General features: G+C 39.1%; 1 protein-coding gene across 1 annotated transcript; it reads right to left on the minus strand.

Moving 5' to 3' along the window:
* Window positions 1-3,630: 3,630 nt before the first annotated feature.
* Window positions 3,631-14,962, minus strand: LOC120558334 (protein-glutamine gamma-glutamyltransferase 5-like). The gene is made up of 16 exons (XM_039799270.1): window positions 14,845-14,962; window positions 12,454-12,648; window positions 11,691-11,927; window positions 11,477-11,595; window positions 11,247-11,375; window positions 10,415-10,592; window positions 8,617-8,755; window positions 8,144-8,247; window positions 7,676-7,915; window positions 7,461-7,517; window positions 6,993-7,043; window positions 6,811-6,864; window positions 6,393-6,605; window positions 6,078-6,238; window positions 5,289-5,428; window positions 3,631-4,030 (listed from the first exon to the last, which is right to left on the minus strand). Exons 1-16 carry the CDS (start codon window positions 14,870-14,872, stop codon window positions 3,874-3,876), a joined length of 2,202 nt encoding a protein of 733 aa, XP_039655204.1. The 5' UTR covers window positions 14,873-14,962; the 3' UTR covers window positions 3,631-3,873.
* Between the last annotated feature and the right edge of the window lie 1,448 nt (window positions 14,963-16,410).

Below are 16,410 nucleotides of genomic sequence, written 5' to 3' on the forward strand. Positions count from 1 at the left end.
TAGATTATACATGGAGTTCTGACAAATCAGGGCGTATGAATTGAGAATGTGCAGTGGTGAGTCCAAAGGTAAGCTCTATTGTATCATCTTGCTATTGGTTTAATGGTTTCCGCTGTGGTGAGGGACCAAATTAGGAGACAGTAGGATATTGTTGAATGAATGATTGCATTTAGATATGTGTCTAAGACAGTATAGGTGAGATATGGTCTGATCTTGTTATAAAGATACATTTTCAGTTTGAGCTTTAACCACAATTATTATTGCAACTGTGATAACAAAACTGTTTGAGGATAAAGTATTTTCTGCCCAGTGGTTATAGCGCATGACATATAAATGCAACATCCCGGGTTCTCTCTCTCTCTCACCTGATGTCAAGGCTGATGAGGTGGTGGGGCATTTCGAGGAAGCTGGACAGGAAGCTTTTGAAGTGGAAAAGCTAGAGTGTTTATTAACAAAATAACAAAAAATATACTCAAACAACGGGCACAAACTGAATCCAGATAGATACAAAATTAAAGTGAGGCAAAAGAACAGAAAACAAACAAAAAAGCAACCTCTCAGCAAGCTGCCTTCCTTCATCCCTCTCCCCTTCTCCTGAAGCTCTTTGAACTCAGCCTCACCTAATTGGAGCCTACCACCTGCATAGTGGATTATAGGGTGAGCTAACCTGAGAGAGGAACTGAACATTCACACTCTGTTTCTGAAAATACCATTACAATTAGATGGATCAGTTACTGCTGACATTACTATTTATACATATATGTGCACCCACAACAACAGGCACCCCAAATATTATAAAAATGTCATTCACTGCAGAACAATCTTACCTATTGTTCTACACCTTAGGAGTGCCCAGCCCTTAATCAGAAAAACCTGCATTAAGTATCAAGTAAACATTGTGCTCATTTAACAAATTACAGAAGACCGGTGTCTTGACATCAACAATGCATAAAGCAACTTTTTGAGGTTGCACTTTGTCCCCGCTTCTCTGACATCAATTACAGAGTTTTAAAAAAAAGAGCCAAAGGGACTATATGTACATTTAGTTCGCACTGCATGAGAGAAAATGCTTAACTTTTGTTTAAATCGAGCCTGAGACTAAACAAGTCTAGTCTTATATCCATATTACAATCACAGAACCCAGGCAGTGCCAAATAAAAAGTGATGAAAAGAATCACAGCAGAAACATTGATATATTAAAACAGAATAATTTTCTTGGTCTCAGCAGTGTAACAGCCAGAGGGAATTTTAGAGAGAAAACAGACACTCCAATGCTGCCACCTAGTAGTGTAATTGAGTTACAGCAATCTATGACAGCCCAGCCTGAGCTATAAAGGGGCGATTCACAAATCGTACATGTTAAAGTCAATTTACAAATTCTGTGGAGCCTGTGAAACAATGCCTGTACAATGTTTTTTAGAAAAAAATACTCAATTTACATCAATGACTTGGAGAATACACATTTTGAAAAGAAAGTCTGAAAACTGGGGGCACAGAGTTTGAAAGACCAGTAATTTACTAGGCAGGAAGGGTCCAGCAAAAGATACTATGGCGTTACATTATGGTCAAATGTAGGATCGAAGGTTTTTGAAGCAACTCATATCAGGAAGTAAAGCCATAATGCAATATGACTAGGGTTGGGTACCGAAACCCGGTTCCACTATGGAACCGGTTCCTACACAAATGGTAGTATTCGGACCGGATTAGACCACAAATTTCGGTTCCTCATTTCGGTTCTGACTGAAATATTTTCCCTCTGTCGCTCCGGACAGCGGCAGACTCAACACTTTTTTATTTCTCCCTTTCCCCCCCGAGTTGCGCACGTGCCCGCTCGCAGTGTGAAGTGCGTGTCCGCTATTCTCCGACCTGCACACTGCTGATAGACGGCTTTTTCTACAATAAAAAATAATGTAAAATATCACATTTTCTCTGTAGTCTACCGTTAGCTGGCTACTATAAATGTAGACTACTTTAAAAATGCCATATTTTCCCTCTGGGCTCACCAAAACGGATGTAAAAGCATATTAACCATTCATTGCACGTGATTGCTAGTAAACATATTCCACTTGCTCTGCTAGTCAATCGACAAGACCCTGTAGCCTGGTGGTGGGGGAGGCGGGACAGCCTCCCCAAATTGTCTGCCCTTTCAAACTCATACCTGTGTGTGTACAGGCCTCTTGGACACCGTCTGAGAGAGTTTTCTCCTGTGCAGGACATGCCAAAAGTCAGGAGAGATGTAGTATCTTGCCAGAGAAGGCAAATATGGTCATTTTTCTGCAAAAGAACTGCTAAAGTTTGAAGCTGGTTGACATACCAACTCAACAACATTTATTTTGTTGTTACTTGTTAATAGTGTAACTGTTATTTGTTAAATTATTGTAGTTATGTGTTAGGTGACTTAGGTTTACTTATTATATATTTAAGTACTTTAAAACATTAATATATTGTTCAATTTAAATAATTTTCAATTTAAAAAAAAAACTCCAATAAAATTATTTTATGTCATTTTTCAGTTTTTCAAGAATCGGTTTAGGAATCGGAATCGTTTTAAAAGTACGAGTTTGGCATCAGCATCGTAAAAAGCCAAACGGTACCCAACCCTAAATATGACATGGGAGTGCCCGTTAAATTTGCACTCTGGCTTGACTATAGTAACTCAATGTCACAGCTGTCAACACATTGGCAGGAATTCAAAAAAACCTGGGCATGTCGGAGGGCGTTGACAGGAAACGGTTGCTTCTAACTTAATTATTAAATGTTTTCCATATCTGGTATGGGCAAGTCGATCGTGAGAATCTTCACCGGCAAAACCCAGCAAGACCGGCAAGATAAGAATATGTGAACAGTTTGATAGTATTCTGAAAATAGGTTACATAAAGCCACAACAATTTTTTATTATAGGCTATATTTGGATTTCTGCCAAATTGACAGTGTGTATTATTTATATATACATACTTGTTGTTCTAAATATGCTACTGAGTTGCATTATGGGAAAAGTAGGAGCTTGACCCTTACTAAGGACTTAAAGTCAGGATAGCTGGGCCTCTGTGTGCTGAAGCTTCTCTGGCTTTGACTGAGCCCACTGACCATATGACAGGATATCAAATGCAACTAAATGTCCTGCCATATGGATCACTGGAGGGTGAGAATCCTGACAAACAAGGCTGGCTAAATAACGTTCTCTGATCACTGTGGTAATATTAAATCATAAGTCACATCAGGCCATTGAAAAAGAATCATATCTGCTGCAAAATATGCATGTGTGTTTCCTTAAATACGAACAATTAGTGTGAAGACATGCATGCCATCGGCTCCCTAAAACATATTCTTAATTGCATTAGGATGAGCCAAAATTGGCTATTTTTCAGGCGACCTTCTCTAGTCCCGCCCATAGCTGTGGTTACAACCAACCAGATAAGAGACATTTAGTTGGGTGTAAAAGTTCTTGACCTTGGAAATAGTAGCTTAAAAAAAAACAACGTACCACTATCTTTTCCAGCGCTTTTCAACCTCATCTAACAGAGATGTATCATATGTTTTGTGTATAGTATAATATGCAGCAAGTATAAGTATAATATTATATTAAATCTGTTTAAAAAAAGAAGAAAAAAAGGATATACTCATGTATGGTAAAATACAGGAATATTGTAGGATTTTACCAAGTATATACAGTACATTCTTTTAAATGGATTACTGAATATAGACTGCCTTTGTAGACTTTACCAAAAAATACAAATATGTCATCTTTGCCGGAGATGTGTTCTTAAAAACAAATATCAAAACACAATATTGAAGCATACTTCCTGCATGTCTCAGTGGAAAGAAATTAATTTCTTGTTGCTGAAGCTTCTTGGGAGGACAGACTCTTCAGTGTCATGCAGTAATGACAGAGACTTTGTGGAAGCTCCTGGACACCATGTTGGCGCTGTTGCTGTGTGATAAAGTGGCCATCAGCAGTTTAGTGCCAGGTGAAGTTGCCATGATGAACACCGTCTTCTCTATCTTCATGTCTGGCTGCAGGGAAATCATTCTGGGAAAGAGAGAAGAAAAACACATCAACTTTCCGTATTTCAGCTCTCACAAAGACCCACGCAGGATATTTCCAGGGCAGCCCTGAAACAGTCTGGAATTCCATTGATAGCACAAGAGTTGGTAAAACTGAATAAAAGGGACAATTGGCAAGATATTTCATGTTTCACAGCACAAACTGTCATAATATATTGTGTGTGTGTGTGTGTGTGTGTGTGTGTGTGTGTGTGTGTGTGTGTGTGTGTGTGTGTGTGTGTGTGTGTGTGTGTGTGTGTGTGTGGGCGTGATGATTAATACCACCAATTATTCTATGAATCCTTTGCCAAATACAGAGATTTGATAAAGTTCTGCCCCTTTTCAAGGCAAAAAGCAGCAGTTTTATTGTTCCAGTACTTAGCATGGTGATGTATTAGGCTACCTCTTACAGTAACTAGATTTTTCTGCTGAATCTTTTCTCCTAATTAGCAAGCTTAGTCCTCTCTTGGGTGAAACTTGTTCTTCATTGTCTGTGCCAATAAAATGTCACCATGGCACAGAAATGAGAAAGAAATAAGACCAAACCAGGAAAAGATAATTATAAAAAATGTGTAAACTTCCATTGACAAAGTTTGTCCAGTTAAAGCCATGGAGGAGGAAGGAAACAGGAGATTAAGTCTTAACATCACTAAGTATTTCTTTGAGATGTTAAGACTCCTGTTAATTCTCAGCAAAATGCAAATATATAATAAAGAAAGTCGAATACAATGAAAAATGTAGTGATGCTACGTTGCAAAACAACACATTGTGCTGTCCTTTTTTTGACCATGAGGTGATTCTTGTCTGATAGGCTACAGACACAAAATGCAAAAATCAACATTCACATTAAAAATGCACCCATAGTGAGGTGCAGTCTCGTATGTTTCAATACAGGTCCAGTAAAGTTGAATCTTGAATTTATTCATTGTTAGAACTTGTGGGAAACGTTAGCCAGTGTCGTGAGAACGTTTTCTGCTGGCTGGGTTTCTCTGCCCCAAGGAGTTACACAACCCACAAAAGCATTCCTGACAGCATTCCCAAACCGCATTACTCAGAAACTTGGAATGTCATGTCAACTGAAATGGTTACACAGGTAAACCTATTGTGTCTTTTTGTTGTTAATGTTTTTTACCAACAACACTTCCATTGTCCTATGGAGCCATGAATATCCCAAAATAGCGATAGAGAATGATCATTATTATTATTATTATTATATCTTAAAGTCCAACTGGAAATAGGCTTACCTGGCTTCCTGTTTGCCCTGTAACAAGCCAGATCCCTCTACAGTCAGCACAACTCCATTCAGAGTTTTGGAAAGTTTGTTGATGAAGGACACCTGGGCTTTGTGCTCCCTCTTTATCTGGATGCTGTCCCCTCCTTCGATCTGTGGAAAAGCCACAGTTACATGATGAGACGCTGGACAACAAAATCCTCTATTTAGTCAATTAGGAGCTCTGGTGCTCAACACTAACACTTTAGTCCACGTTGGGTTGATTGGTTTACAGTAGAGTTTAAAATGTATGTAGGTAGGTATGATAGAAAACCTATTGTTCTGGATGAGAGGAAACTCTAGTTCTGAGTGCACCGAACAGAGCAGCCAGATAAGTGCTTTATTGTTCATTCCATGCAAATGTGTATAAGACGCAGAAATGATTTTCATAGCTAATTATTATGATTAGAATTTGATGGAGATCATTGATGTTTTGAATACCACAATCTTCTTCTTTAGGACACACTTTTTACTGTACAATGGTTATTGAGACCTCCTCGACTGTAAGAATTAGTGTGTGTGGGGTAAGTCAATTGACTAAACATTGTTGTATATGACAAATTCTGTGCATCTTAAATGAAGTCATATAAATATCATGATATGATTAAGTGTTAAGTTAAAATAACGTTGTCTTGTCATGTACGACTGACAGGAGACAGAAGATCAAAGTGAACAATGACGATAACGAAGAAAAAGAAAGGAAGAAAACGCTACATCGTTTTTTTTGGGAGCTGAAGAAAAGCTAGTCTGGATACTGCTGTACCTCTATGGTTATCTTTAGGGATCTTAAGTTGAACTCCTGCATCGCCAGGGCTCTTTCTTCAGTCATCACGTCCTTTATCACCACTGCCATGTTCACAATGTCATCCGCTGCCAGGACCGACTCGTACTCAGAGGGGAGGATGGTGTGGTGGAGCAACACAACTGCAGAGAAGTTGCAAACAATCTCTCGTGTTTGTAGAGGTTTCAGTAATATGATTGTGACCAAGCCAGTGTGTACTAAAATGAAATACTATTGAATAAGGTAATCCAACAATCATGCCAGAGACTGTACGCATTTATACTGTCCTCTCCTCACCTTCACCCGGCTGTATGTGCACTTCATTGCGTGCTCTCCAGAAGCTCTCCTGTGGGTTGCTGTTGTACTCCTTAAGCTGAGCGTTGAGGTGTTCCATCAGGACCCTGGGGCTGCTTGACTGGTTTTTGACTGTCACACACATGACGATGCTCTCCCCCACTGATGGCACCCCATCTATCCTTAGGGATACATCCAAACCGGAAGAACTTCCTCCTGCGTGGAGATTAAGGGGAGAGATGCGTACAAGTTGTTTCAAATATCTACCGGGTAAACCGTTAAAGAAAAGAAAAACATTGGAAAAGGAAAAGATTGCTTTTTTTGATCACAGGACAGATTTTAAAACCAGGTCTGAACGGGTGTTGTCAGCAGCAAACATCTAAATATACCCTGCAACAGTATGAGTAGAAGAAAAGCTTACGTGCTTCATAATCCACTTGTCTGGGCTGAGGAGTAGCATATCCAGTATACCTGTCTGTAAAAAGTGTAAAAAAGGGATTTTGTCAAACACCTAAAGTGAAAATGAAGGCCAAATAGGAACGTATGTAGCTGAGTGACATACAGTATGTTCTGTGATAGTATGAGTAGTATTAAAAAGTGTACCTTTTCCATTGAATGATAAAGCAAAAAAGGAACCTGCACGAGTGACCTCAGCTGTAAAAGTGAGAGAGATCTTGTTATGAAAAAAGCAACCGTATTAAATGTATGCTCTCACCAGACCACAAGAAGCAAACAGAAAACTGAGTGATGGCTTTTCTGGCTAACAGAAACCCCCAGTGATAATTTGCAACAGAATGTTCCCACAATGACATTAGTTTTTATCTTCCCAGTCTTGGGGCATTACCGCCACCTGTAGATCAGTAGAATAGTGTAAGCCATTGGCATTTTGGCATGTTTGCACAAGACAAACAGAAAAGGCCACTTGTATAAAAACGGCTCCATAGCACCACTAGAGGTCAAAAACTCCACAGGGGACCTTTAAGTTTCAAAATAACTTCTATTTTAAAGTATTTGTGTGCACAGATGTATGTATGTTTGCATGTGGAAAGAAGGGTGACGATGCTTTATTACATGACCGCTGATGACCACTGCTCGCTGAGTGTCTTAGAGTGGCTATTGGTTGTCCCCCTAAAAAGGGAAAGAAAAACGTTATCACACATGTGGAGAACAAAGACAGAAAACACCCTACTTCTACTGTCTCTACATTGTGCATTTGCATAATGCTGACTCACTACACAAATTGGCTTCTTGTTAAAGAAGATACACTACACTGTGTCTGTTCTTACTGTTCTTGCTCTTGTAAGTCTGCGTCAGATTCTCCGGACTGTCTGAGCCAATGCTCTTTGTGTAGATCAGCTGTCCCACGCACTCAGTGTCCACCTTCCTCTCCACCACCAGTCCATTGCGCACAATCATCCGTATGACGTCAGCGTCAATAGAGGCATAGACGAACGAGGTGTCATAAGGGGCGCGGAGGCAATGTTGCTGGATGGCAGCTACTGGGCAGGGGCCACAGCAGAATATCCCTGCAGAGAAAGATGTGTTTATTGTTGCATACTAATTAGTTATCCTTCAAAAATAAATCACATGATCCATTATGTTCCACTTCCTGTGACATTTACTCAAGAAGGAAGCTCTCACATTAAGCTCTGAACAGGCTCAAGATTCCTGTCCAAATTTGAAAACGTTAAAATGAAAAATTTAAATCCAAATGACAGCTTTGGAAACAAAACCCACATGGGGCAGGGACCCACCTGCACTTCTCTCCTGGGGGGTCGGGTCCACTACCTGCCAGCCATCAAACCCTGCACCGAGGTCTGGTCTCCTCATCCAGCACTCCACCCACACATGGAAGTTCCTGCAAGAGGACACACAGGTACTGTATGGATGCACAAACACTCTCAACAAACGAGCATGCATACACCAATAAACATGGACATGCATACACAGAGGAATATTAGACATGATCACAGGCAAATGCATTAAGGTGACTAAGGTGTTGATATCGATAATGTAGGCCTCTACACTTCTCTGGATTCATATGTTCATATAAAAAAGTCATTAGGTATATGTTAAAACAATACACTGAATTATAATTTTAACAAAATTCAATACAGTGCCTCTTAAAAAAAATTCAGTTTTAATGTAAATTGTCATATCGTCCTGATGGCTAAACAAGTAAAAGACCAACTGTTAGCTTTGTGGTTTGACAGCAAGAAACACCAACCAAATGCTGTCGTTATTGTTGAGGTTGAGCTTTTCTCCTGTGCTGGAGTAACATTCTTCAATGTTTAGGTTGCCATCTCCATCATGGGCTGCATTAAAAACTGTCACCACCCTGGAGGGAATTCCCAGCACTCTCATCACTGGGGAGAAAAAAGACAGTCTTAAGCACTAAACACACCAAGATTCAGAAATCATTTGTATTGACAAATTAAGGCCTGAAATGTTAGGTATGTTTAGCAAAAAAAAAAGAAAAATTCAAATGAAGTAGTGATGATGATGATGATGATGATGATGATATAATAAAGGTCAGTTCATCCAAAATAATAATAATAAAAACACATTTTCTGTCTTTAGTTTACTAGATTTTACCACAGACATAGTCTCTATGAAAACATCAAGGTTTATCTGAGGTGAGTGAGAAAAATATATTTGTCTGTAATTGAAGTAAACCATCCGTTTTTAATTGAAAAAAAAAGATATGCTTTAATAACACAGTATAAATTGAGCAAGCAATATCACTATGCATCCCACAAGAAAGAGTTAAGAGAAAGAGAAAGAGTTAACATGATTTAAAGGTCCCATGGCATGCAAATTTCACTTTATGAGGTTTTTTAACATTAATATGAATTCCCCCAGCCTGCCTATGGTCCCACAGTGGCTAGAAATGGTGATAGGTGTAAACCGAGCCCTGGGTATCCTGCTCTGCCTTTGAGTAAATGAAAGCTCAGATGGACCGATCTGGAATCTTGCTCCTTATGAGGTCATAAGGAGCAAGGTTACCTCCCCTTTCTCTTCTTTGCCCATTCAGAGAATTTGGCCCACCCATGAGAGAGAGACATCATGGCTTTCAAATGAGCAAAGTGGCAGTTGGTCAAGGCCACAACCCCACCCTCCACCTTGCCCCCCCCTCTCTCCTCCTCAATAAGACACAGAAATGGCACATACTAAGGAAAGCTCATTGTGGGACTGGCTCTAGGGGCTGTAATTCTGCACCAAGGCTGAATTTCGGGAAAGAGACTTCAGATACAGTATTAGGGGACCACCAAGGCCTATATAAAAGCATCCAAAGAGCACCATGTCATGGGACCTTTAAATAACCGGATGACCAGCCAGTTCACAGAAAATCAGCAGGTAATTGCCACTGTAATTATTACGGGGGTGAAGGTGAAAATCTATCTTCCAAAATATATTACATATTCTCATTTGTCTCCTTTAGGTGTTCAATTAGATGGACCATAGCAGATGATTCACATATTTTCCATATCAAACCATTCAGTGACCCTTCATGCCCTCTATGGAATCATCTGCATTCGTTACATATTGTATGTATGTATTTTGTTTTGTCGAAAATTGTAATTTTATAGTATTGTTTAATCATCCTCCTCTCCATACTTTGTTTTTGTTATTGTTATTATTTTTATTAATTTAAAGTCATATTATTGTTTCTCTGGATCATTATTTTGGGTATGTGTCTGAAATGTTGTATATTAGAATGTATTTTTTCAATAAAGTGGTGGAACAAAAACTGATTTCTGGAAGAATGAGCAATTATTAAAAAATGAGATGAAACGGATAAATAACAGACCATTGCAAGTATCAATCTTCTAGTTTAAAACATGTTTAGGTAAGTTTAGCTTATCTTATCAGAAACATCGTGAGAAACCTTTGACAACTTTCTGACTCCAGTTCCAATTCAGTGAGATGTAGTACAACTGCTCGGGGTTGGAGGTTGCTCAGTAACACTTGAATGTCATGGTTTTAGCATAAATACACTCGTGGGTCCTAATTATTCAAAGTACCTGTGCAGAGGACAGATGCAAAGACCCAGCACTGTCCATAGCGCACGGGGCTGTAGTTGGACGAGACCCACCGGTGAAGGATGTCGGCGCTGCCGCTCCACTCTGTAGGATTGATACCATCTTTGTAGCTGCCCTGCCACTTCCCCGCCAAGATACCCAGGTCATCATTACAGTTTACCTTGGACAGCGGGAGACACATTACTGAGCTTTTTTTTCGTCATTGTGAAACTGCACAGAAAATTGTCCTTCAATAAATCCCAGCCATGTAATTGGTAATATTAGTAAAGGATGATGATGATGAATCATTTTATTTCGGTTAACATACATGAAAGAAACAATTATTTCCCACAATTTGCTACCGTAGCTAACCGAAAAAGGAATAGGCTTTTTGCCTATCCTATAATTCCCATAGAATCACCCAGAAATCCAACAAAACTAAATGAAACTAAATACTTGAGTACAATAATGATTTATAAGTAGTTTTACATTTTAATCAAATGACTTCATAACCCTTAATTATTTTAGATTTTAAAGCTTTTTGAAACTCATTAAGTTCATTCAATAATGTAACCCCCAAAACTGAAAAAAATCCAAATTTTACGTTAGTCCTCACTTTACCAGTTTCAAAGATGTAATAATAATGACCTTCTCTTAAAAAATAAAAAAAAAATAAAATGAATACAGACAGGAAGGTCATTGTTCACAACTCGAAAAAGTATTTCCAAAGTTTTTAAATATACAAGATCTGGAAGGATGTGGCATGAGTGGGAATGCATGTGCATGTTTTTATATATTCATCACACGCACAGTATTTGTGAGTGTTGTATCTCACCATAGCACAGATCACCCTGCTGAGGTAAACAGGGTCTGCCCGTAGACTGAAGTCCTTGTCTTTGTTCCTGAGGTGCTGTGGGCTGACCTGTAGAAGCTTCAGACATGCCTCTAAGACCCCAGGCTCATACTGCACAGATGGAAACAACAAATGTAGCTTCGCTGTATTCCTACCTCCACATAATGCTGTGATTACACTTGATCCATTCATGACAGCTGAGCGTCACATACCTGACCAAAGGACCAGGGCCGCTGTCTAACATTTAGATGGGTGCCGATAAAAACCACCCCGTAATCACTCTTGACATACTCTTTTATTTGGGCATCCAGTGGCATGTACACTGGATCATCTGAAAGGCAAAAGCAGTGGTGTGGAATGACTACAACAAGTTGAGAGCAAAAACTGTAGACAACAACAGGAAGGAGTATTACTACATGGACCCACCTTTTAGCCAAGGGTTGCAGAGCAGCACAAATGTTCCCACTGCATAGCTCCTTCTGTTCTGTATGGTCTCTATGTGGACCACAAGGTTATACAGAGCCACTGCGGATTGAACAGGGGAGCAGATGTGGATGGTGACTGACTGAGGCTGTATGTTGCCTGGGTAGACTTTGGCTGACCAGCTTTGTGGGTCGGATTGCTCGTCAGAGAACTGGACTGGGAAGCTCTCTGACAGATGGCCTGTTTGGTGAAAGAAAACACTTGCAGTTTACTTAAAGTTAGATGGTAACTTTTGAATGAAGTAATAACATAATAAAAGTTGAATTCATAAGAAACAATTCCAAATTCAATACATTGCCATACAGCCTTAACTTGGTGTGATATGACCTTTTTTTGTTTTTGTTTTTACAGTCACTGGGTATGACCAGCAGCTTATGGTGGCTAATGTAATAGACATTACAGAGACAGCTGACTTGATGAACGACTAACTACTACTGCTACACTGTTTTAGCATTTACCTTTATAGCATATAGTCAATAGTCAATTTTGGCCACAGTGGCCGGTGAGTTTAAGCAAAAATTACATAGTTTCACTTTAAGCCTGATGGCATGTCAGGTAAAGTTTTGCCACTTAGCTACTGGTCATACCAGACCAAGTAAGACTGTAGCAACAACATCCCTGTGTGTATTGGATTGAGCAGACATGCTTTTTATTGCTTATGAATTGCTCATTTGTAAGATAAAGACAAAAAAAAAATCTTTGATACCTAGCGAAACATCCAGCACCAGCCTCTCTGTGCGAGGGTTCAATGACCGGCTGAAAAACAGCAGAGTCAGTTTGAAAGGTTTCCCCCGTCGCACCACCAGGTGCTGTTTGCTGAGCCCCTGTGTCTCATGGGAAATGTGGTTTTCATTAGCCCAAAAGTCGACTAACTTCAGTCGGCAGTGGCTATCGTGAGTGCCTGGAAAAACAGACGATGTGTTATAAAAAACACATTAATCTGAAGAGTGTAGAAACAACAATGACTTCAATCACAGACAAATAAACTGTGGGTGTGCCTCAGAAAAACTGGATGTGCCACATTTACAGTAATTATCACTACTACAACACAGAGTAGGCTAGCACCTCCATAAAATGTATCCAGCCATTACTCTCCTTATTGGCTTGCCTACAACATAGCCATAACACAACATGAAAAGATATTTAGAGGAAGTTTTTAGGATGTCATAGTCCCTGTTGCAAAAAATGCCCCCAGTCTCCCCAGGGAGGTTTGCCAAAATACAGCGTTCAGTTTGCTGTACTCAAACTTTTGTTAACATTCTTTCCACTGACTGTTTGGGTGACTGGGAAAACACGTAATGTGGGCTGGCAAGCAGGTTTGTCTACTGACTACTACTAGGCTAGGCCTTGTGTCCAGCTGATCATCAATGTTTTTTTAAGAAGTTAAACTGCAAGCTCTGTTTCATTTGATAAACTAGCAGCTAGATTCTAGCATTAGCTGCAGCCAGGGACATGCACAGACATTTTGGGCGGCAGAGCTTTTTTTTTGGGGGGGTGGGGGGGGGGGCTTTTTAAGGCCTTTATTTGACAGGACATCCCAGACATGAAAGGGGAGAGAGAGGGGGAATGACATGCAGCAAAGGGCTGCAGGTCAGAATTGAACCCGTGACCGCTGCGGCAAGGACCAAATCTCTGTACATGGGGCGCACGCTCTACCAAGTGAGCTACCCAAGCGCCCCAATAATTATTTTTTTTAAATTTAAACAAAACATTACATATATTAACACAACTCGGACTACCTTACCAAATTTATCTTATTTCCCTTGCGCAATTGTTTAATAGATTTAATAAATAATCTAGACACGTTTTAGTATTCATCAGGTTAATCACAATAAGCAAAGGAAACTCTGCCACAATGTGCATGTTTTCTATGCTACTAGTTTCAAGTATATATTTAGAATAAGTGACCGCACCAAGGAGAGGGAAATTGTTTTGTTTATTTTGCAAATGGCAATAAATCATTTTAGATCTTTTAGTGTTATTGGAATAAATAAAACTTCAAAAACTCTTTTTGAAAAATCTGAACAACAATCTTCACACTAAACTGAAAAAGGCTACTGTTGCAATTTTGTTAATTTTACAGGAAAAAACACTGCACCAATAATGAAAAAACACTGTTATTATTAGATGAGGAGCCTACGATCAAAATGATGAAGTTACTGTTTAATGCAGGACACTTTTTACATGTTGTGGTCAATTTAGAGATTTTGGTCTATTTTGCTTCCATGTCTTCTTTTATAAAATAGAAATAAAACTTCCAAAATACACATTTAGATGGTATTTGTTTTAGGCTGCATCTGTAGATTTATTTTAAATTAATATATATATATATATATACTCTTAATTCATTAACTGGGGAAGTTCTGTGGTGATAGGTTTTAGTTATTTTGTTTATCCTGTTCACCTGCAGTGCCAATAGTACGACTATACAATCGAGCTCTCAAGATCCACAGTAATCTTCCAAAGTGGTCTCACCATTGCATTGCACTCGCACGCTCAAACGCTCTGACTTACCAGAACTACATAAACAGCCACGCTATTCAGTACAGTACATTAGCCTGTAGGGCCATGATGCCTCATCTAAACATTACCTAACTTATTACATAAGCTAGTAGCTCATGCATGTTAGAAAGACAGAAGTTAACTATAATATCTGTGTGTTACATCTCCAGCACAACATAGACACCCTGCTGTGTGTGTGTGTGTGTGTGTGTCGTGAGGAGATGCACCGCGGGGAGAGAGAGAGAGAGAGAGAGAGAGAGTATGTAAGAAACACAAATACACTATACAGTATATTTGTTTGACAGGAATATATAGGCTATATTTATTAATACATTTGTTTTTAAAGAACATGCATCCAGAAAAAAGGGCCCTTTCTCTGGAGAAAGAAAAAGGGCAGGTGCTCAAGCCCCTTTTGATGTCTATGTGTGCACATATTTTTTTATCAATATGTTTTTTTTTGACTTGGAAAATACAATTGTGGATATCTATAATGGTAATGGTAATTAGTTTTGCTGAAATCTACACAAAATGAAAGTTACATTTAGCCACTTTCATTAAAAGTTAATTAAAAGCATGATTTGCAGAGTGGACTCACCCCAGATGGTGTACGTCGTCTGTTGCATGATGTCCAAGGTGTGACAACAGGTGACTGAAGCAAGTGAAGGAATGATAAGCAGGCTCCACCTTGCCACTGATAAGTATCTCACTCTTTCTTTCTCTCTTTTGTTGTGGCCATCTACCATTGGATTACTTTTTATATATAACATACCCCACACATACACCCCCACACACACACACACACACACACACACACTAAAACCCAATACTTTAGCTTACATAACTTAGAAAAAGAAAAAAAGATTTGATGCAGACATTGCTAACTAAGACAATACATGACACGTAGCAGGACAGTTTTTCATCTCATACTCATATTTTAGAGAGACTGTGTATACTACTACATATTATGAACAACTGACTGGTTTGCTCCACTTGTTTTCTGGCCTCTCTGTGCAGTCTTGGATGAAGGGCTCCCTCTAGCTGCACAGGTGAGATTGTACTAACTAGTATATGATGAACACCACAGGAAATGGATTTTCTGACCTCTAAATGCATTCTTGTTCTGGTTATTTCTTTGAATTATAATCTCAGTCTCAGCCCTTCTTTTTTTTCAAATAATGATAATTATAAGATAGTGTATAGTATAGTTCCTCAAATACATTTTTCTTTAACTGAGTGAGGTGGTGCAATAATGTTCAAAGTCAGTAAGACAAAAAAATCATTACTGACTGCTGGACAACCAATTGCAGCCTGATGCTAACGGTTCCTGGTGGTTTCTTTGCAGACAACAATTAACTTGAACATGAACTGTAAAAATCCCTTTTGTGCGTGCGTTTACACGGCAAACCTTTCTTACAATTGTAGTACACTGCTGTGAAAATGCCAGTAGCCCCTACAGTATTTCATTACAAGCATCATTCCTACGTTATGACAAATGCAAATGCAAATGCATATCAAATTTTCTTTGATTAAGATTCTACCTTAACAAGGCACTGCATTTGTCCTGCAGAGAACAGAAACAAGATGCAACATATGACAGGTTGACAACATGAACTGCTGACATTCAACAACAATGTCGCTCAGTTTGGAAGTTAAACGCAGAGAAAGATGAAAAAAATGCCATATACATTCTAAGGGTGACTAAAGGAGCCTAACATTTTTGTGGCTTGTACCACCGCTGTCAGTTGAAACATGTTCAGAAGCTGTTGAAATTATACATTATGTTATGGTTTCCACAGACCTGAAGATAAAGGAAATAAAAGATGGCTGTAGTTTTAAAGTTTTCACACACTCACATGACAGTTTGAGGCACCCGAAGGCTACACTACGATACGTGTACAACCTTCGATTAGCTAGGTTGCTTGCAACATGGAAATATCCATCATCTAAACTGATTTGGGAGAGAAGGCCGTGACTAAAGAAGGTATGAAGAATTACACACATTAGTCGGTTCAGTCAAAATGACAAATAAATGTATTCCTGAATTTTTTGTTGTTGCATCATAAGCCAACGCAAAGGTTGCAGAAGCACAACAGGTAAGACGGGGAAATATATTCTCTATAAGGGAAATTTAAAAAAATCTCTAAATATAAATGTGCTACTG

This window comes from Perca fluviatilis, chromosome 5 (assembly GCF_010015445.1).
Source record: "Perca fluviatilis chromosome 5, GENO_Pfluv_1.0, whole genome shotgun sequence".
Classification (NCBI taxonomy): domain Eukaryota; kingdom Metazoa; phylum Chordata; class Actinopteri; order Perciformes; family Percidae; genus Perca; species Perca fluviatilis.